General features: G+C 41.4%; 1 protein-coding gene across 2 annotated transcripts in view; it reads left to right on the forward strand.

Moving 5' to 3' along the window:
* CADPS (calcium dependent secretion activator) overlaps positions 1 to 15,806 on the forward strand; it is a 478,794-nt gene extending 462,988 nt beyond the window's left edge. For both annotated transcript variants that reach the window (XM_032650169.1, XM_032650170.1), the window contains 2 exons: positions 11,547 to 11,651; positions 14,894 to 15,806. In XM_032650169.1, the coding sequence (XP_032506060.1) occupies positions 11,547 to 11,651; positions 14,894 to 15,073 (285 nt within the window). In that variant the 3' untranslated portion in view covers positions 15,074 to 15,806. The remainder of the gene's footprint in view (positions 1 to 11,546; positions 11,652 to 14,893) is intronic.
* The last annotated feature ends 5,574 nt before the right edge of the window (positions 15,807 to 21,380 follow it).

Below are 21,380 nucleotides of genomic sequence, written 5' to 3' on the forward strand. Positions count from 1 at the left end.
GTTAACCATTTCAAAGGGTGCGGTTCGGTGGAGTTAAGTTACACTGTTGTGCAACCACTTTCTAGAACTCTTGCAAAACTGAAACTCTATAGCCATTAAACAGTAACTCCGCATTTCCTCCACCCCACCCCCTGGCAACCACCGTTCTTTGTTCTATGAATTTGACTATTCTAGACACCTTATGTAAGTGGAATCATATAATATTTGTCTTTTTCAGTGGCTTATTTTACTTAGCGTAATATCCTCAAGGTTCCTCCATGTGATGGCATGTGACAGGATTTCCTTCCTTTTTAAGGCTGAATAATGTTCCATCGTGTATAGATACCACCTTTTGTTTATCCATTCATCTGTCAATAGACACTTGGGTTGCTTCTGCCTTTTAGCTGTTGCAAATATCGCTGCTCTGAACATGGGTGTGCAGATATCTCTTCAAGATCCTGCTTTCAGTTTCTTTGCATCTGTGCTCACAAGTGGAATTGCTGGATCTCCATCTTTTTATAACAGCACATACTCAGGTTGTGGAAATGGTGGAAGAACGGTATCTGAGTGTAAGTTGAGATCGCGTTCGCAGTTGAAAATTCACTTTCGTGCCTCTGCTTTCCCATCCTTTGCCTTTCTGTCTTTAGGAAAATATCTATCCGTTGATCTTTGACTTAGTTTTCTCATTCAGAGGTGGTAAACTTTCCAGCAATATCTTAGGAGTATTAGGAAAGCAAGCCTTTTGGATATTATCACATCTCCTTGCAGGTGACCATCCACCATATTGAGACATATTGGGCAGGATACAAGGGGATTTGTTACTTCTTGGATTTCATACAGTCTGATTGATTCAGAAGCGACGAACTTGTTTCTGGTCTGGCTTTGGGTAGCTTGGAAAGCTTACTGAGATTGTCAACAACTTCCTCAAACCATTAAAAAAACAAACAAACAAACAAAAACAGAGAATGTGCCTTCCAGAGAGAGAGAGACCCCGGTATAGCCTGTATAAGCTAAGCTTTGTATTAAACTCTCCTGCTTGATTTACTTTCAGAAAGGATCCTTCAGGACTCTTACTTCCCTTGTATTTTCTCCCAGGCACCTAAAAGTGATAGTAATGACTTGGTTAGAAGGCTGCAATGCATTAAATCAGGACTCCAAATACGCAGTCATCATTTTGATCATCCATTTGAAATATCATTGCTAAAGACACTTGTTGCTGGATATTCCTCCATATTTCATATTTCTCCGGGTTTAGAGAGTTGAAATTTCGTCTTGAAGAGATAACTGCTTATTTTAGTAAAAGAATATTAAGGTATCATTTAGGCTCTTTCTAAGGAGGTTAAAAATAAAATTGCTAAAAAAAAAAAATAATAAAATAAAATAAAACAGCTCCCAAATGTGAAATTCTACACGTTCCTATAGAAGAAGCAAACATTTTACGCAGTAGCAATTTAAATCAAAGTTTTTAAAAAAATTATTTCGTTTGCACTACCTCTTCCTTATGAGAAGAAGCTAAAGGCAAGGAGTTGTGGGTGCTTTTCACACCAGGTTGTAGATTACCACAGTCTCTGGAGCCACGGTTTCAGCAAGGAGCCTCTGACTTCCTCCTCAGTGTTGATTGCATCAGACTTTCAGGGGGATGCGATCCAGAGTTTAGAACCTTGAAAAGCCACGGCACTAAGACAGCTTCATAAAGATTTCAATGAAATGGTTTTTAGGCAACCAGAGAATTAATGTTTTTTAAAAAAAACCCAGCCTCTACTAAAAGGGACACTTGAGATACCCTGGAAGGTTATTCTGATTATCTATACCCTCTGATTTTGGTGTCGGTTATCTTCGGTGTCTTTGTGCTTTTCGCTGGGCGTCCTGAAGCTGTGACTGGAAATACCCATTTCTAGGAGCAATTGTTTTGGTGGATCATATCCTGAATTACAGTAACACTCAAGTAAGGCAAAAGATTGCATCTTTCAACTGCGTATCCATTTTTTAAGGTACTCAGATGATATGCCCCCTTAGAAAGGCATATCAGCTCCCTTGGGGAGCTCTGACAAACCCTGAAACTTGCGCGTGCAGTCTTTCGTTTGTGCCCACTTGGCACAGATGTCTTGAACATGCCAAGGTTTCTTTGTCAAGCCCTCTCTGAATCCGGATTAGAACACCAAATACAACCAGGTCCCTGGTGATCCTTAGCCCTAAAGAGATCTGTGAAGCTGTGGAATTGCAGCTCAGGCTAATGGACGCTGTGGGGACTTTGGTAGAAGCGTGGAGAAACCCCTGATGAAGTTTTTCACATGCTCTTAAATTACCCAAATTGTAAGGAAGAAATATGCATTGAAAGTTTCAAATGTAAAAGATTTCATTACAGTATTTCAATACAGCCATTTACATAGGTTTGTGGGGTTTTTTCCCCCTAACTAATAATAACCCACTTTTGTCACAAAAAGCAAAATGAAGAACTTAGTCACATGGGTGTGGTCAAAGTATTATCTTCCTCTTTGCCCCCTTGCCAACAAATAAAATGTCCTTTCTTCATTAGACAGTCGAGGCAAGGTGCTGAGGCAGTTTCTCTGCTGTGTGGCTGTGTTGAGCTGGAGAAAGGGTACTTTCCAAAGAGGAGATCAAAATCTTCAGGTTTCACTGTGTTTCTTCAGTCCAGAAATTCAGGTTGGTTACCAAGAGGTTACAATTACCTTTTTGCTCAGATCTTTTTTGAAGAATGGAAGCTGCTTAGAAAGCTTTGCACAACCTTGAAGAGCTCGCACTTAGGGAGATACTCTTTCTTATTCGTGAAGCAGGGTAGGATAGCGGGGCTAAGATAGTAACAGGTAACACTCAGTATGTGCCCGGCGCTATTGTAAGCACACCACACATATTAACTCATTTAATCCCACAACAACCCTAAATGGTTTTATTATCATCCCCATTTAGCAGATGAGAAAACTGAGGCACAGGGAGGTTAAGGGATTTATCAAGATTCAAACACAGGACAGGCCTGATTCAAGTCTATTCTCCTAGCCACTAGGCTGTACTGCCTCTCAGCCTCTTGAGTCCAGGTTCCATCTCTTGCTAGCTGCTAGAACACCTTACTTCTCTGAGCCTCAGGTTTCCTCATCTGTGAAGCAAGACTACAGGTGATAATAAAGACTCAACTATTTACACTTCAGTCATGAACTGCCCAGGCGTTGAGAGCTTTGCCTCCCTGGCATATATAGCATGAACGTGCCAGTTTCAAAGGAAATATATATTTGCAAATAAGCCAACCATAAGACTCAGGTCCTTGTGAATTTCAACTATCATTCATGCTCAGGATGTATTGGACTGAGTCACAGGTTTTGTTTTTTATAAATTTATTTATTTATTTTGGCTGCGTTGGGTCTTCATTGCTGCACTCGAGCTTTCTCTAGTTGAGGCGAGAGGGGGCTACTCTTCGTTGCGGTGCATGGGCTTCTCACTGCGGTGGCTTCTCTTGTTGCGGAGCATGGGCTTTAGGCGCGCAGGCTTCAGTAGTTGTGGCTCACAGGCTCTAGAGCGCAGGCTCAGGTAGTCGTGGTGCATGGGCTTAGTTGCTCTGCAGCATGTGGGATCCTCCGGACCAGGGCTCGAACCTGTGTCGCTGCATTTGCAGGTGGACTCCCAACCATTGCGCCACCAGGTAAGTCCCTGAGTCACAGTTTTTAATCAAAGAAAGTGTGTGAAGATGTGTGTTTGTGCATGGTGCAGTTATTGGTCCTTAGGTGAAATACCAAATTTTCTAAAAGCTCATTTTCACTATATTGGACTAAATATTACCTTCCGTTGTGGGCACGGGGCAGCATGTCTTGTTCAGAAGGTGTGTGTATGTGCGTGTGTTTTGCTAAAAGTGACACACTGCAGTATACGCATGTTAGACTTCAATAAAATGTTTCTTTAAAGAAAAAAGCAACACAGGAAGAACTGAGTTTTGCACTAAACTATTTTCATTGGATTTGTGACTCTGCCTAAAATTTCTCTTCTAGCACTTCTGGTGACATCTTTAATTACACATGAAACTGAATTTCCCCAAGGTTCTATTTTACTCTCCCTGTTCACAGAAAATGTTAAAACTTATAATGGATAATTTTTCAGAAATGAAATTTTTATCAATGTCATAACTTCTGTATCTCCAAAACTCTGTTAGGAAAGTTCAATTCATTGTGACCAAGGCAATATTTCTAGTTGTATTTCTGATTGAAAACTCAAACTACCCACAGTGAGAATTTTCTTTTAGTAGCAATTGCTGAGTTACCAACCGAAGAGAAAGTAAGAAGAGATTAGGTAGGGCTACGGGGGAAATTAAAAATACGTTGATGCTAACACAACATTGTAAATCAACTATACTCCAATAAAAAAATTGTTTTAATTTAAAAACCATATATATATATATGTTGGAATATATATATATATATATTTTCAAACAATAAACAAATGCGGTAAAATGTTAACAATAGGTGAATCTGGGTAAAGGGTATATGGGTATCATTTATACTACTTTATTTTTACAACTTTTCTAAGTTTTAAAGTATTTCTAAGTAAAACAGAATATGCATATTATATAATAAATATATTTTCTGATTAATAAATACATTGATGCTACCTAAGAAGTGGCACCTCTCGTCCCCATCCAACTTTCTAATCATTTCCCTTAAGAGTCAGCAATGGGGCTTCCCTGGTGGCGCAGTGGTTGAGAGTCCGCCTGCCGATGCAGGGGACACTGGTTCGTGTCCCGGTCCGGGAAGATCCCACATGCCGCGGAGCTGCTGGGCCCATGCGCCATGGCCACTGAGCCTGCGCGTCCGGAGCCTGTGCTCCGCAATGGGAGAGGCCACAACAGTGAGAGGCCCGCATACCGCAAAAAAAAATAAATAAATAAATAAAAAGAGTCAGCAATGATTGTCTCTCATCCATTAGTTCTTTAAGGCTGTTGAGTGGTTTTCCGTGGGAAAACCCCTGACTCCCCTCCCTCTGCCTAGTGACTTTCTAAGCTCATAAAAAAGTAGAATCTTTTCAACACCAGGCCAAGCTTGGGCTCTGAGGGAGACAGATCCAAGAGCATTATCCTACCCATACACTTGTCCTTTGAGAAGTTCAGAGCTGAATGACTTTGCTGAAAAGGCACCTGGAAACTAGAGCTGTTTCTATATAAACAAGCCATTGCTTTTTAAAATTATTGAGCTGAATGTGACAGCTCATACAGATGCAGTGGTAAATAACCAACTTGAAGCCTGTCCCACTGCTTACTAGTTGTGTGACCACAGGCTACTTATTTAACTTACCTATGCCCCTTTTTCTCATCTACAAAACGGGCTGTTATAATATTGAAACTCTATTGTTTGTTTTGTTTTTAATTTTATTTTTATTGAAGTATAGTTGATTTACAATGTTGTGTTAATTTGCACTGTAACAGCAGTGACTCAGTTTTATACACACACACACACACACACACACACACACACACACACACATACACACACACACACACATTCTTTTTTATATTCTTTTCCATTATGATTTATCCCAGGACATTGAATATAGTTCCCTGTGCTCTACAGTGGGACCTTGTTGTCCATCCATTCTATATGTAATAGTTTGTATCTGCCAACCCCAAACTCCCAGTCCATCCCTCCCCTTATAGATACTCTTAAGAGTTCAACTCGATGATGAAATTATACAATGCTTGTGGAGTGCTCTTCACAGTGCTTGTACATTGTAAGGACTCGGTATTCAATGAGCAGGTAACTATTTTTATTACTTTTGTGAATGTGTATGTATGTGTGTATTAGGAATCCTGTACAAAATAGGACTTTGTTAAAAACTGAGACTCTATAAAGTCCTGTGGAATGGTATTGTCTGATGGGGGGTTGTGTAAGTTACGCGGGTATGTTACCCTTGTAATTAATGAGTATGGAAACACATCCAGTGGTTCTGTCTCCTTTTCAGCCTCTGTCCCTTGTTTTCGTTGCCACTCAGGTATGCGATGTGGCTGGCTCCAAAAACAAATGAATCATTAACAGTAAGGTCCCTTTAGGACGTTGAATTAACATCAAGATAGGGGTGGGAGTAGGGAATTTAGACTCATCTAGGTGGCTGTGGTGACAGAGGCATAAAGGCAGCAGCAATCACTGGAGGAACACTCTATCCTGCTGATGAGGGATTATCCAAATCCAAGTGAAAGTCCGTTTTCTGGGAACCCTATAGTGTCCCGTGAGGTGTGCAGTATTCATCCTGTCTCACAATCCTGCAGCACTTCCCAAGGATAAAGTTCCCAGGGGAAACTGAACCCAAGCCTGGGGGACTAGGGAGAGGTGAATGATTCACTTCTCAGTTGCAAAATTTAAGGAGGAGCCAGAAAATATAGTAATCAAATACATATTTTAATATGTTAAAAAAATCAAAATGAATGCAAAAATCCGTGATGAACAAAATACTAAAATGTTCATTAAAGGCAGAATCCGATCCTGCACTTGCAAGATCCTGCCTCACCCGCCTCACCCCAGTCCTAGCTGTAGTGAGCCCCTACATGACAGAGAGACATGTTGCGTATAACGATTCTTCTGCATGAAGTCAGTGTAGTTGCAGGGCAGAATGTGTGGCCCGATTATCGGCAAGTTAATTTCTACTGGAAATGGATCAAGAAAATTCTTCTGTACGGTATATTACAAGGATACCTGTTATGTTTTTGAGAGTAATAATAACAGCACAGGGGGCTTCCCTGGTGGCACAGTGGTTGAGAATCTGCCTGTTAATGCAGGGGACACGGGTTCGAGCCCTGGTCCGGGAAGATCCCACATGCCACGGAGCAACTAGGCCCGTGAGCCAGAACTGCTGAGCCTGCGCGTCTGGAGCCTGTGCTGCGCGACGAGAGAGGCCGCAATAGTGAGAGGCCCGCGCACCGCAACGAGGAGTGGCCCCCGCTTGCCACAACTAGAGAAAGCCCTCGCACAGAAACGAAGACCCAACACAGCCCTAAATAAATTAATTAATTAAAAAAAAATAAATAACAGCACAGGCTAAATTTTATTGAGTGCCCACTATGTGACAGTCACTATGCTAGGCACTTTACATAATTATCTCTTTTAACACTCACAGTAATCCTATGAAGTAGTGTTAACCCCAAGAGAAGACTAGGGTCGGAAAGTTAAGTAGCTTGCTTGAGTTTATCCAGCTAATAAGTAGCCAGCCCAAGCGAAGCTGTAATTTTATCCACACAGGGTTAGAAAAATCACTCGTTATTTGTCCTGAATCCTTTGAATCCAGTGTATAAATCTAGGTCAGTATAGTTTTAAATGTGTAGAATGCACCCAGGATGGTTTTCTAGGTTTGGGTGATGATCTAACACAAACAACTTTACAGTGGAATTACTTTGAGCTAGTCATGTGTCCTGTAAGACTTGCATATGATTCCAGAGATATTCCAATAGGAATAATTTCTTCCACCATTGCATGCCTTTCTCTGGTCACTTGCTCTGCTTTCTTCCTTGTTTTGTGGTATTTCTTGGGTTGAGAAAGAGAGAGAAAAAGAGGAGAGAGGTGGTGTTAATGGTGATGATGACGAAGATGGTGGTGGTGACGGTGATGTGAGAATTGTGACGATGCTGGTGGTGGTGGTGGTCTTGGTAGTAGCTAACATATATTGAGGCCTTATTATGTGCCAAGTACTGTGATGTGAGCTTTATTAACATTAATTCATTTAGTATCAAAAAGCCTATGAAAGGCTGATTAATTCCCATTTTCTGACTGAGAAAATGAGTCTCTGAGAATATAAGTAACTTGCCCAAGATCGCAAACCTAGGCAAAAGAGAGGTAAGGCCTGTGCTCTCAACAACTATGATGGAAGAAAGGGAGGGAGGGAGCGAGGGAGGGAAGGGAGGGAAGGAAAGAATTAAATGGCACCGTTTTAGATCAACCTTCCAGGTTCTCTTTTTTTGCATTCAATGAAAAAAAAATTTTTTATTGAAGTGTAGTCGATTTACAATGTCATGTTAGTTTCAGGTGATTTTAACTACCCAAGAAGTTCCTGCAGGCCAGAGCTATGAGGGGCGTCCTTTTGGCTTCCAACTCTAACACCTTCACAGAATTATCCCCAGAGAACATACTTTAGAGGTACCCAGGGTACTGGGGATTTTATTTCTCTAGGGCTTTTTTAGGCTTAAAGTAACCTTATGTAGAAAGTTTCCATTTAATATACCTGAATTAAGGGCAGGCAGCAAAGGAGTCGTGAGTATGCTTAAATACTTAGTATATGTCATCAGCTCACAATTTTTATTTCTAAGGGTTTAGAGTGCATTTTACCAAATTTTAGTGCCCAGGTATCAGGCTGTCTCTGGAAAAGGCATATCTGAACCAGAGACAAAACAAAGTGGGGAGAACTTAAAATGTTTGATGAATTTCCTCTTTTGAAGAATCATAACAAATCTACTGTATTAGCATCGATCTCAAATAAAGCAAACCTGATTAATAAGCACTGTGAACTGACTGTTATAACAACTGGCTTTCTGGAAGGGAGAATGCCCTGGTTTGTGGCATTTGCCAATTTCCATAGGGTAAAAACCCCCACTAAGGCCTATTTCTAGATATCAGTGTGATACCCCCGAATGCACAGTTGGGAAGTGATACACAAGATCAGCTCTCGTGTCCAGTGCATTATTACACCCTCCTAGGGAGGAGTCATTAGGTGATCAGCTTTTTCACTCCAGTGCCTAATCCTGGGAAACTGCCATTTCTGGACTCACTAGCTGTGTGACCTTGGGCAAGTCACTTCACCTCTCTGGGCCTTTGTTTCCTCCTCTACAAAGGAGGAGCTCTGTGGAAGATCCCCTTCACCTCTAATGTTTTAAAGTTCTAGAAGGCAGTGACTCCTGCTTTCTCCAACATCCAAGTGCCTTTAAGCGCCTTTCTGGAAAACCAAGTTAGCGCTGTGCTTCATCCAAGAGTGCCTCCAATTTCATCTACTGAGCATAAGGTTTGGAAAGGCGTGACTTACTCCCTTTTGCCTCTTGAAATGTGTAGCCAATGGGGCATCATACATTTTTTACACTTCTTTTGCTAGATGTGAGATCCAGGAGAAAAAGCATGGATGTTCCAGGGCTTTCTTGTTCTCCTGGGGTGGGAATCTGTGAGCGTGATGCGCTGATCCATCCATCGCTACATGCATTTCCTACCGCCCTACCCTTTCAACAGCAGAGAAAGAGTATTGATAGCAGTCTACCTTTCCCTTTTTATTTTTTAATAGCCAAAAGACATTTACAAGAATGGGAATTACTTATATAAAATGGGGGCTGGGGGGAGTTCGTTATTTTTTTCCCCTGAAAGGTGGCATATCTCTCAGCAAAGAAAAAAAGGCATGTTGCACAAGGCTTGCTGGCAGTGATAGAAGCCAGCGCTGGTTTGCCCGTTGTCACAGGCAAAGCAAAATGCCACCTCTGCCTAGAAGCCAGAGTGCCACATTCCTCTTTTGTGTCCCTGAGATGCACTCATCGTGGGGTCCTGGTCTTGTAGGTTTGGCCAGGAGGTCACCCAGGTTCCTTTGAAGGTCATTTTCCAACCCCAGGAGGTAGGAGTCGGGGGTAGGGGGCGTTGCTCATGACTCTCAAAATAGATTATTTGAGCCCCCAGATTTCATGTCAGAATAAGTCAGTAAATATGGAATTTGAGGCCTGGGGTAAACACAAGAGGTCCCCCAGCTGAGAGTAAAGTAGGGCTATAGAAACACCCATGACCTAGTCATATTCCTGTCCCTGGCCCCTTAACAAACCCAGATGCAATGACATCAAGAGCTCCAGAATCCCAAGCCAGGAGGTGCCAAAAACACCTCCAAATAATCACAACCCCCCGCCCCCCCCCCCCCCCCCCCCGCAAAAAAAAAGTTTCAGTGAAATGTTCTCACTCCTAGAGGGGAAAACCTGTCCATGCCTGAAGCAGCTTGACCAGGGCAAACCCGCTCCCTACGTGGAGTGAACTGCAGATCTCAAGAAAAAAAATCCCTCCCCCCCCACCCCACTCCTCCTGCTCCCTTGGGGAGGGACAGAAGGTTCCTGAAACTGACAGTTTCGCCTCCGTGATCTTTAAAAGAGCAGAAGTTGGCTGTGAGGCTGCAGTGCTGCCTTGATTGGGGTAGTGTGGTCTCTGTTTGCGGCTGGGCTCCAAGGAGAGCCACAATTGGCTCTGATGAGGAAAGAGCCTAGGAACGAAAGATTGCAAAGAGGGCTTCTGAACGCCATGGCTGAGACTGTGTCGTTTCTTGCAAGGTGAAACTTGGCAGTTCTACCTTGCAAGTAAAAACCCAAATTAATTTTTTTTTTTAAAGAAATTAAGTCAGAAACAAGGCTTCGGAAAAACTGTGAGTGTTAGGCATAAACTGATTTTGGATGATCTTTAGGTGAGAAAGGGTGGAGTTACCATCAGAAACATGTTTTTATTTATGCTTTTCAAATCTCCACTGGTGTGCGTGTGCGTGTGTGCGTGTGCGTGTTGGTTAACAGGAGAGTATGCAGCGTTTCAATTCTCTAACCACTTTTTTTTTTACATCTTTTCTGCGCACAGTTCATATACATGCCCTATAAATAATATATAGGTCCATCCACACCTTTTCATTTTATTTGTAAATTGTTTGGTATAAGCGGCAATGCGTAATGAAACCTGGTGAAGTTTAAAAGATTAGATTTTTTTTTGTACTGACACTTCATAACACAGTTCATATGTCTCCGAGTGAGATTTATGAATATATGAGCAGTACTGCAAATTATACCGCACCAGAGACCTCCGTGCACCCACAGGGGTGGCAGTCTAAAGTGACACAGCTTCAAGCATTTTTCACAGACAAGAAGCAAAATTTAACCCCCTTAAGGGGAAGTATGATTTCAACAGCTTGAAATGAGCTCATTTGTAGATGTTTTTTTTTCCTCTCATCTTCCATAATTTTTTGGTGTTAAGATTAAAACAGATTGCACAGCCAACGTAAGGCCACATAAGCTGCCCAGAGTATAATTTGGCCCTTAAAGAGAAACCCTCCTTCATTGTCTTTACCCGAATGCCCCTCTAGAGTAAATGTAGGTAAACTTTGCCCTAAACTCCTCAGGCTCTCAGCCTGACGCCTAGAATTGTCCTAAGCAGACAGGGTCTGGATTTTTTCAAAAGGTAAGTAGCACGTGGCATCGATTGGTTCAGTGGAGAAGCCCCCATCGTCGTGGACACCCGAGGCAATGGCGTTAGGACACAAACAGTGACTTAAATCTCAACTGAGTAAAATGAACCAACAAAAAAGAGAATCAGAAGAGCAAACGGTGGTCTTTATGAATCGATTGTATATGAGGTGTGTATAGTGGAAGAGTTCTGTTTTCTATTCAAAGTCCAAACGGATCTCTTTTCGGCTGATCTGGTACCTCGTGATTTTTGCGTCAATTACTGTTCATGATCTCTGTGCTCTCAAATTCTCTTTAACCATTTTGTTTTCCTCTTGGAACAGAGCAGGGTGCTCACACGTGGCCTGTTTCGTCTCTGTTCTTTAAATGCTCCGTGATGTGTTGGCTGGAGAACTTTTGTCTTTTTTTTCAGCAATGGTACAGCAGCTCCATGAACGTGATCTGTACCTGGCTGACGGACCGGATGGACTTACAGCTTCACATTTATCAGTTGAAAACACTAATTAGGATGGTAAAGGTAAAAGAAAACATAATGATTCTCCTTTGCAAACAGCTCACTGAAATACATTTCACTGGCAAGCTGCAGAACTTCCTTAACACAAAAAATATTAGTTTGTGTATAAAACAAGGTGATTCCTAAAACAGTATCTCAGGCAAGAAAAACCGGTGAAATCACGTTGGGATGCCTGGTTAATTTATCACTCAGACATCAAAGGGAAATTTAATAAAAAGGAATTTGATATTTTATCCAGACTGGAAAAATACTTTATGTATTTGCCATGCAAATATACTGCAAGAGCCATCACGCCCTTTGCATTAAACTTTCAAAAGCTGGCTTTTGGGTACCACTGTGCTAATCGCATCCCTTACCAATTTCATTTATGGTTTAATTAAATAAAATTTTGCCACAATTAATTTAATAGAAATATTTACCTCCGGCTCTTTCTAAATATGTCCTGTGATCATTATCTGGATGCAAATCAGTATTGTTCTTTGTAGTTAATTGAAGTAGTTTCTCTTACAATGCGCGTATACAGTCAAATGCAAAGGATCACGAAGGTGAGGTAACATACCCTGAACGTAGCTTTTTTTTCCCCCTGTTCTTGTGTGTGTGCCTTGGACTAATGATAATTATTTCAGCGTGAAATCACAGTGGTTTACATGAAATAATAAGATCACAGAAGGGGGTAAATACATTTTTGATCATTTCAGTTTCCATTTGATGCTTCACCATAGAGGGTTTTGAAACATTCGTACGCAAAAATCTCATTCAGAGCACAGTCTCTTTAAAAATATTTTAATGATAAAACGGAGATGAATTTCCATTTCTTAACAGTTTGCCGAAAGTCCCGCCCCCCGCCCCCGCTCCCGCTATTCCCCCCCCCCCAACCCTGCCCCATTTCTTAGTCTCTTTCGGATTAGCGCCATTTTATTGAAGGTGCTCCTCTACCCCAGCGCTGACTGAAAACCAATTACTGTTCCGTTGAGTGTAATTAAGGAGAATTATTATCATATGCATTTGATCTCACAAAGAGTCCTCCCAGGGAAGGTTGCAGACAGCAGTGTACTGCAGCTCTTAAAAAAGAAATCTATGCACTTGGACTATGCACCCAGCCTAATTTTCATATATTTAAATTTCAGTTCCTTAAGGCAGCCGCACTAACCATTGCCTGACCCCTTGCATTCCATTTTCTGGCTATAAATACTCTTAGGGGGAATTTTTTCTGTTTGACCCTTCCTGGGTAGACATGAAAAGAAGACATGAATTTTAGTGTGTTAGGATATCTTCCCATTACTGATTTTCAGATTTTTGTTGAGACTGTTAGAATTAGCAATATTTTATTAAGAAAAAAATATAAGTCAGAGAGGAGGTTTCTTCTTAGCCTCTGCCAAAAACAACACAAACACGAACCACAGGCAAGGGACACAGAAACGTCCCTGCCGAAGGAACTCCTTCACTTTTGCCAAAAGTGGGCCCAGCTTAACTAGAGCCACAGCACAGAGGGATGAAGCAGAATTCACCACCTCTTCCCGAAGTACGTTACCCAGGGGCCTCCTTCTCCGAGGCAAACTTCCAATGATAGTTGGCTTTCTTTCCTGCCTCTGCATCACTTGGTTTATTCATCCATTCATTCATTATCCAGCAAGCATTTATTCATCCAACCTTGGACAAATATTAGTTGAGCCCCTACTTGTATACTACAAGATGGAGTATTTTTTAAAAATGACTCTGTGTGGTCCCTGCCCTTAGACATTCAGAGTCTGGCTGGGAAACTCACAGCTCTGGAATTTGACTAGAGAGGGGAATATTCAAATGAGTTCTGCCTTTTTCCCATCATATTCTGGCAGTCAATTCTAAGTGATTGAAAAGTACAGAAAAATCAAGTAAATCATCGGGATATCTGGTCTCCACCAGACCTAGCATTTTACTCAGCCTCCTACGCTTCCCCCTCCAGGTACAGACACAGTTCCGCTAGCTACCTAGCCTTGCAGCTTGGTCCATAGTTAGGATGACCTTTGAATTTAGTGTCGAAACCAGATGACTTTGAAGAAAGAAAGAAGCTGCTACAAATAATCGTACTGGGACCATAGATATACACTGGCAAAGGGAACACGTGGTCATCCCATCCATAATCTTTTATTACTGGACTTCACTGAGCTGAAAAGCATTCACTAGTTAACTCTGCAGTCATTACCACATGGGACCTTCAGGAGCGGTTGACATGGTGATTGACACTAGGACTGCATCAGATGGACTCCAAAAACCAGAAATCATAATGCAAGTGGCGTTGAAGTATGTTACCGTTCCTTCTTTCGACCCCTTAGCAAGTTTCCCATATCAAGAGGAGAAACAAACAGCAGAATCAGTAGCTGAAATGACATGCAGCGTGATGAGGAGAGTTGTAGTTAGAGAGGGACCTTTTTCAAAAAAAAAATGTTCTGTGAAGTAGACAACAGCCAGATGCTTCTGGTCATGTTCAGTTAACGCGAAGGGATTCCTAGAAAAACAGTCCCTGGGATACCTAAGGAAATCCAAGAGAAATCGCCTGAAGGAACAAAGAAAGAACTTGTGGTTCAGCAGTACCAAACCATTGTTCTTGAAATAGAGCCAGATTTCTTCCCTGAGACCGTGAAGTTGTGAACAGAATAGATACACTTCTTTCCTAAGGAGACGAGAAATGTCACATGCCCGCAACATATTGATGAGGCATTAACGCTCCATCTTCCCCCTAATTGTTGCTGCCCGTGATCGGTTTTGTATACCGACATGCATATGTCTTTCTTGTGAATGAGACAGAGGGATACACAGTTACAAGCCTCACAAATTCTAAGGACCAGACTGCAGCAGAAATCGTAAAATACCGTAATCATTTGATCCATTATTTATGTGTTATAGCCTCTCACTGTCTATCATATGATATGATACAAACCTAAGAGAAAGAACCAGACCAAAAAAAAAAGAACCAAAACAATTATGGAACATTTCCCTTTACAGAACTGAATAAACACAAGCTTATGTTCTTTGCTTTGTCTCATCTAATACAGTTTATCCTGTCACCATTTCTCATTTTCTGTCATTCAACAAATCTCAGTTTTCAGTACAAGTGAAATCTGAGCATGGTGGCTTTTCATGTGCCAGTGCATGAAGTGTGATACTTAGCTGAGGTCAGTGTTCTCACCCCCATGCTTGCCTTGTGCCCTGTCCCTCCCTTCATGGAGATGAGATGTCCCTCATCACTGCATCTTTTCCCTCCTTAGAAAACCTATAGAGATTTCCGACTGCAAGGAGTCCTGGACTCAACCTTAAACAGCAAGACCTACGAAACCATCCGGAACCGTCTCACTGTGGAGGAGGCCACAGCGTCCGTGAGCGAGGGCGGGGGTCTGCAGGGGATCAGCATGAAGGACAGTGATGAGGAAGACGAAGAGGACGATTAGAACGCTTGGGCCTCGAGTCCACTAGGCCAGAGTCTTGTAATCAATGCATGTCCTTAGTCTGTTAGTTAACCCCACTATGGAATTTTCTGTCAACTACCATGCCATGAGATGTGTACTGATGATACAACTGCCATTTTAGCTACGTGGTACCAAGATTAGCAAACGACCTTCGACTCTACGATTTCCTGAATCCATGTCTATCTGTTTACAAGCAATATGGAGCACCATTCTTTAAATACCATTTATGGAGAATACATAGCTCAGTTGCTAGGTGTACCCCTGTTATCAGCAGAGTTCAGTGATGCTTCCTCAGTGTGCTGTGTGCGCGTCGACGGTAAATGGATGTGAGGGCGAGTACGCCAGGTACTTTCTTTGTTTCCCATATGTGGGTGCCAGTTACTTAAAGGAGTACAATAAATGAATTTAACTAAGACACATAGATCTGCTTTGTTTTTTGAAAAACAGAAGGCAAGTCTCCAATAACCAACTTTCAGTTCTTTCTGTTCCCCTAAAACTGAAAAATGAACCCTTGGTGTCCTTGTTAACCCATCCTTTCATTTATCCAGATAGTTACCCAAAAAAGGATGGCTACATACCAATGGATTGATCCTCCTAATTGCCATGGCAAGGGCGATCCTATCATAACATCCAGCACAGTTCAGAGCGACTGTCTTCTTTCTATCAGAGTTCATCCTATTAAATGTTATGTTTTGCTTTTATGTTTCAGTAACCGTGTATGTAAAAAAAAAAAAAAAAAAAAGACCTGAATATTTAAATTATGACCCTAGACTATAAACGTGTTTATAATAAGACATGGATATTTCCTTCAGTAGATTGTAACCATAATTTAAATTATTTTGTTTCACACTGTTTTTTATATCTGTCATGTACATTGCATTTTGATCTGTAACTGCGTGACCCTGGGGTCCTCTGCAGAGCTCTTTCTTTCTGTGTAAAGTAGTAGATCCATCTTGCTTTTGCCTTATATAAAGCCTACAGTTATGAAAGTGTGGAAAACTGTGGCTTCTCAATAAATAACTGTTCATGTGTCCCAAGAATACTTTTGAGTCTTTTTTTTCCTCTGTCTCCTTTGAAAGCCAGAACTGAAACACGCAAAGCAGGAAGACACGGGAAAAGAGGAGGGAAGGGGTCATTTTCGTAGAGTGTTCTCGAAACTGTTGGAGTGGGTGGTTTTCAAACGCTTGTCTCCACGAGAAACAGCCTAAAATTCCATTAATTCAGACACCACTAATTCAGAATCTGTGGGCATTTGGACACGTTGGGCCGATTACACTTGCATTATAGGATAAATAAGGGTTTGCTAAGCAAGAGAGTAGTGTAAACGAGAGAAATGTTTCTCCTGTATGAAGAGAAGGCCAACAAACTGTTTTTAAGCACCACTTTAACAGCAGTGTTTGCATTCAAACAAAGCGTGTGCCAATTATATATGATTCTTATATATTTGTTAAAGCATTTTACAAGATTCTCTAAGACACGGAGTACTCTTTTCGCTCCCCAGTCCTTGTCAGCCGTATACTCACCTAAGTTTAAAAGAAACCAAACATTTTGGTAGCCTTACCTGTTTTATTTGTGCCTGCCGCTAAATCAAGCTGACCTTTCCTTGGGGCTGACTGCAGTTTTAGAGAAATGACTACTTTTTCAATAGGACCAGGCAGAATTCTCACCAGTTGGTCTCGACAGATCAACCCCTCTAAATAGCGTGTCTCTCTGTTTAATCCTTGAGGTCTGCAGGGACAGATCACCAGTACTTCCTGCCCTTAGTACTTCAAACAACTCCCATTTATTGAGCAACTATTTTATGCCAATAGTTGCCATTATTGGGCGACTATTTTATTATCGAATGTATTTATCTTATACATCCTGCATGTCTTACGGCATTCAAATCTCACAACAACTGTAAGAGGAGAGGACTGTTACTATCCTCATTGTAGACGAGAAAATTGAGATCAGAAAGCTTAAGGTAACTTGCCCTATGGTTACACAGCTCCACTCAGAAACGTTAGAGATACTAGCATAGAACTGTTCAGATGAATGATGGGGATATAGCATCAGGTGCGAAAAATCTTTGATCGCCTAACAGCACAAAGTTAAGTCAGTGTGGCAAAGGTAGAATTTTGTGAAATATATTTGTGTTAATGATATTTTGAGTTGCAAAACTATAGCATATTTCTCTCAACAATTAAAAACAACTCAAAGATGCACAAGAGAGAGCATCGCCCAGTGTATAGCATTGGAAAAAGGAAGAAAATGCTCGGGAGCCTGGAGGAGTGAGTGAGATAAGTAACCAAGAGGCATAAAGAGAAACAAGTTAGACGAGACCTTAAACCAAGTTTGTTTGTTTGTTTTTTAAGTTTCCTTCAAAAGAAGAATTCACCACAGCCTAGCACTGAGGGTCCTGTTGGATACCATCCCCCAGCGGGACTGCCCTGGAGGGAGGGCTGTGGAGAAGGACATGACATCGGAAGAGCTCAGAGACAACAACAACAAAACTGACTAAGTTCAAGCCTCAGGTCGTCATTGCCACAGACTCAAAACAGAGCTCTAGCTCTGGGGACCTAGAGCTTTCTTTTTCATTCCTTTGCGATGTAATCTGAAGTTTCCTTTTCCTTTTTTTTTTTTTTTTTTTTTTTTTTTAAATTAAAATACGATATACCTGCAAAAGAGGGCACACATCCTAAGCATACAGCTCGGTGATCTGTGGAAGTGGCCACCACACTCTTTGAATCGTCACCAGGTCAAGAACTAGAACACAATGAACACCCCAGATAGATCCATGCTGGTGCCCCTTCCCAGTCTCTCCCCCTCCTTAGGGGTAATGGTTATCCAAAGGTAACCACTCTCCTGGTTTCTGATTGCATCAGTTAAATTGAAACCTTCGTGCAATTAGACTCACAGTACCTATTCTTTTATGCCTGGCTTCTTTTTGCCGTGTGTCATACTCTTGGTGTAGCCGTGGTTCATTTCTTCCCAATGCTCTATAGTATTCCAGTGTATGACTATACCACAATTTACTTATCCATGTTAACGTTTTGTTTTTAGTTTGGGGCTCATAGGAATCGTACTGCCATGAATTTCTTCGTATGTATCTTGTGGTGCAATTGCTGGGTCAGAGGGTAAAGATATGTTGCTCATTTTTAGGAAATACTGCCAGTTCTCCACAGAACAAGAACGAAGTGACACTCTTACCAGCAGAGGATCAAAGCCCCTGACAACAGTAGGTATTGGCCTTGACAGTGCTAAGTATTGTCACTAATTTTGGTCATTCTGGTAAGTGGTGCAGTGCTTTTAATTGTAGTTCACTGATTACACAAATGGAGTTGATTGCCTTTCAACACATGTATGGGCGGTTTGGGTAGCTTCTCTTGTGAAGTGCATGTTTACGTTTTTTTCCCTTTTCTTAAAAGAGGAAAATTCTAGAGTTATTTGAAGACTGGTAGGGGAGAGGCCTTAGGAAAAAGTGCCAGATGGATGGTGAGAGATCGAGATGTAGAGGGAAATGTTAACCTGATGGAAAAGCATTCACTATACTAGCCATCAGTCCACAAAGAGTTGAGCCCATACTGGCTGGGGGGTGCTGGAAACACCCAGGCTCTCTCTCTAATCCATTCCCTCTCATTAGCCAGTGGGACCTTTCTGAAAGGTAACTGTGCCCTTGTCCATCCTCTAATTAAAAGAATTCAGTGGCTCCCCTTGCTCATAGAATGAAGCCCAAATTGGTTAATGTGACGTACAAGGCCATGTATGATCTGATCCTCACCTACCCCTCCCTCCTCCTCTGCTAACCCTACACCTCTCTCTCTCTAGGTTACAGCTACCCCTGCCATCTTTCACTTCCTGTGCACCGTGGTGCTTCCCACCTAGGCCCCTCCCTCTGAGCACTTCAGCTCTTCCTTCACATCCCAGCTAATTAAATGTGACTTCCGCAGGGAAGCCCTTCCAAACCCTGCCCTCAGTCCAGCGTCTATTTCCCTGGTATATATCCTTATGATGCTCTCTACTTCTCTTTCATACTATTCATCACAGTGTTTATGGAGGGGTTATCTTCATCATTACATGTTTCATGTAGCTCCTCTCCACTTCAGGCGGATGTGATCTGTGCCAGCTTCCCTACTCTATCCTTATTGTAGTCACTCAATATATAATTCATAAATGAAGGCTGAAAGTACAAAAATGTTAAGTCATCGAATTACTGTTCTCTTAGAACCTTTAGTCTAGCCGTCATGACTCTCCAAAAGACTTATATAGACTAAATACTGTAAGATTCAGAGGACGGTTCAGAGGAGGGATAAGGAAAGGAAGGCTTCCTGGAGGAGGGGGTCTTGAAGAGCCCATAGAGAAGACAGGAAAAGACATGGACCAAAGCAGAGGGAGGTGAGGGGATGTGCCACTTGGTTGAAGCTGTTTTTTTTCTCTGATGGATTCCCAGTGCCTGTAGTAAGCAGTCAACAAATACATGTTGACTTAAGACATTAATGAATATGCTCAGTGTGTTAGGGGAGCCTGGCTTCATGGAAAGATTAATGCAGGGGGTTGGGAGAGATTAAGATGGGAAGGGTGGATTAAGGTTTCCAAAGAGGACATCTAGTTTCATTTCGTTTGGGCTTATTGTTCCGCATAACAAAGAGCTAACTAGGATTTTTATTTTTTCAAAATATTTAAAGAAATTTTTTAAGTTAAAAAAAAATCAGAGCAGAATTCTATGAAACAAGAAGTTGAAGTCTCTCCCTTCCCCAACCCATTTCCCCAAAGTAGCCATTGCTAACAGATGGGCATATATTCTTCCAAATATGTTCAAATTATATATAAGTATATTGGATATATATTTATATATATAATACATATATCCAATATCCAGTTGGATATATTTATATTTTTACATATTTATATATATATATATTTAAAAATATATTTTCACAAATGGGATTGAGCCTGAGCCTACTAAGGCACATCATATATTTCACTTATCAGTGTAGGGCCATTTCCATGTCTGCACGTACAGATTTTCGGTATGACTTTTAATGCTTGTGCTGTATTTAAGGAGATTGTCTAATCAAAGAAGAAACAAGAGCAAAATAAGGTAAATGAAAAATCCAGGATGAAATGGAGGATGGATCAAAACATAATGGTGGAAATGAGCCATCTGTGGAAGTGACCCAAGAGTCTGTTCGAAATGTGTGACTCAAGAATTTCTGAAACACCCCAAATTCAACCCCAGTCTAAGTGCACTGTATTATAATGATTTTTTTATGTGTCTGTCTCTCCACTAGACCGCCAACTTCTTGAGGTCAGGAACTGTGCATCTCTTTGTGTGTGCCAGGTGGTGCCTGGAATATAGGCACTCAGTTAATGTTGGTTGAATCGAATGGGTGAACATCAGAGAGGCACACCTCAGGATGATCGTGACTAAGAAGGTATAAAGTAGGGGCTTCCTGGTGATCCAGTGGCTAAAACTCTGCGCTCCCAATGCAGGGGGCCCGGGTTCGATCCCTGGTCAGGGAACTAGATCCCACATGCATGCCACAACTACAAGATCCCGCGTGCCGCAACTAAGACCCGGCACAGCCAAATAAATAAGTAAAATATTTTTAAAAAAAGAAAGCATAAAGTAAATTTATTACAGTATCCTCTCTCTGTAAAGAAAGAATTACTAAAAAAGATGATGAATCTCGATAGCTTTCGGAAAACCATCCACCTCATCATTAACGTGACCTGAATTTCTGGTGCCGGCGTGAATAGTCATGCTGTCATAAATTTGGGATTCTGTAAGAATTTTAGGAAATCAACCAACCAGTAAGGGTTGTATCATTATTGTTTCAACATAAATTTTAAGAAGTTCATTTTATTTAAACTTTAAAATCCAAAATAAGTGTGTTCTTTGTGGTCGATTTCCATCAGCACATGGTTAACAATCTGAAATCACATTATGCACAATTTTGCAATTCTGGGTAAACAGATTTTTAAAAATCAATATGCATCTTTTATTCAAGGTTGTTTTCCTTCTTCATCTAAATACGAAAATTGTCATCTGTTTTCCTTCTTACGAATCTGTGCATTTCAACCAAAGTCGTAAATCTGCCTTTGTTGTAACTAAGCAAAGGAGGAGAGGGTGCCATCAGCCAGCAGAGTCCTCTCCCCTGACGACCGTACATTGAAGGTCAAAGAAAAACACTACACAACAAGTGATCACAGCCACCAGCTAACAGAGGAATAACAAGATCACAATTACTACAAATAAGAGGAATGCAAAGGCTGTAACAAAAAGTCAAGAGTACCCAGATAGCATTTT

The sequence above is a fragment of the Phocoena sinus genome, chromosome 11 (genome assembly GCF_008692025.1).
Source record: "Phocoena sinus isolate mPhoSin1 chromosome 11, mPhoSin1.pri, whole genome shotgun sequence".
Taxonomy (NCBI): domain Eukaryota; kingdom Metazoa; phylum Chordata; class Mammalia; order Artiodactyla; family Phocoenidae; genus Phocoena; species Phocoena sinus.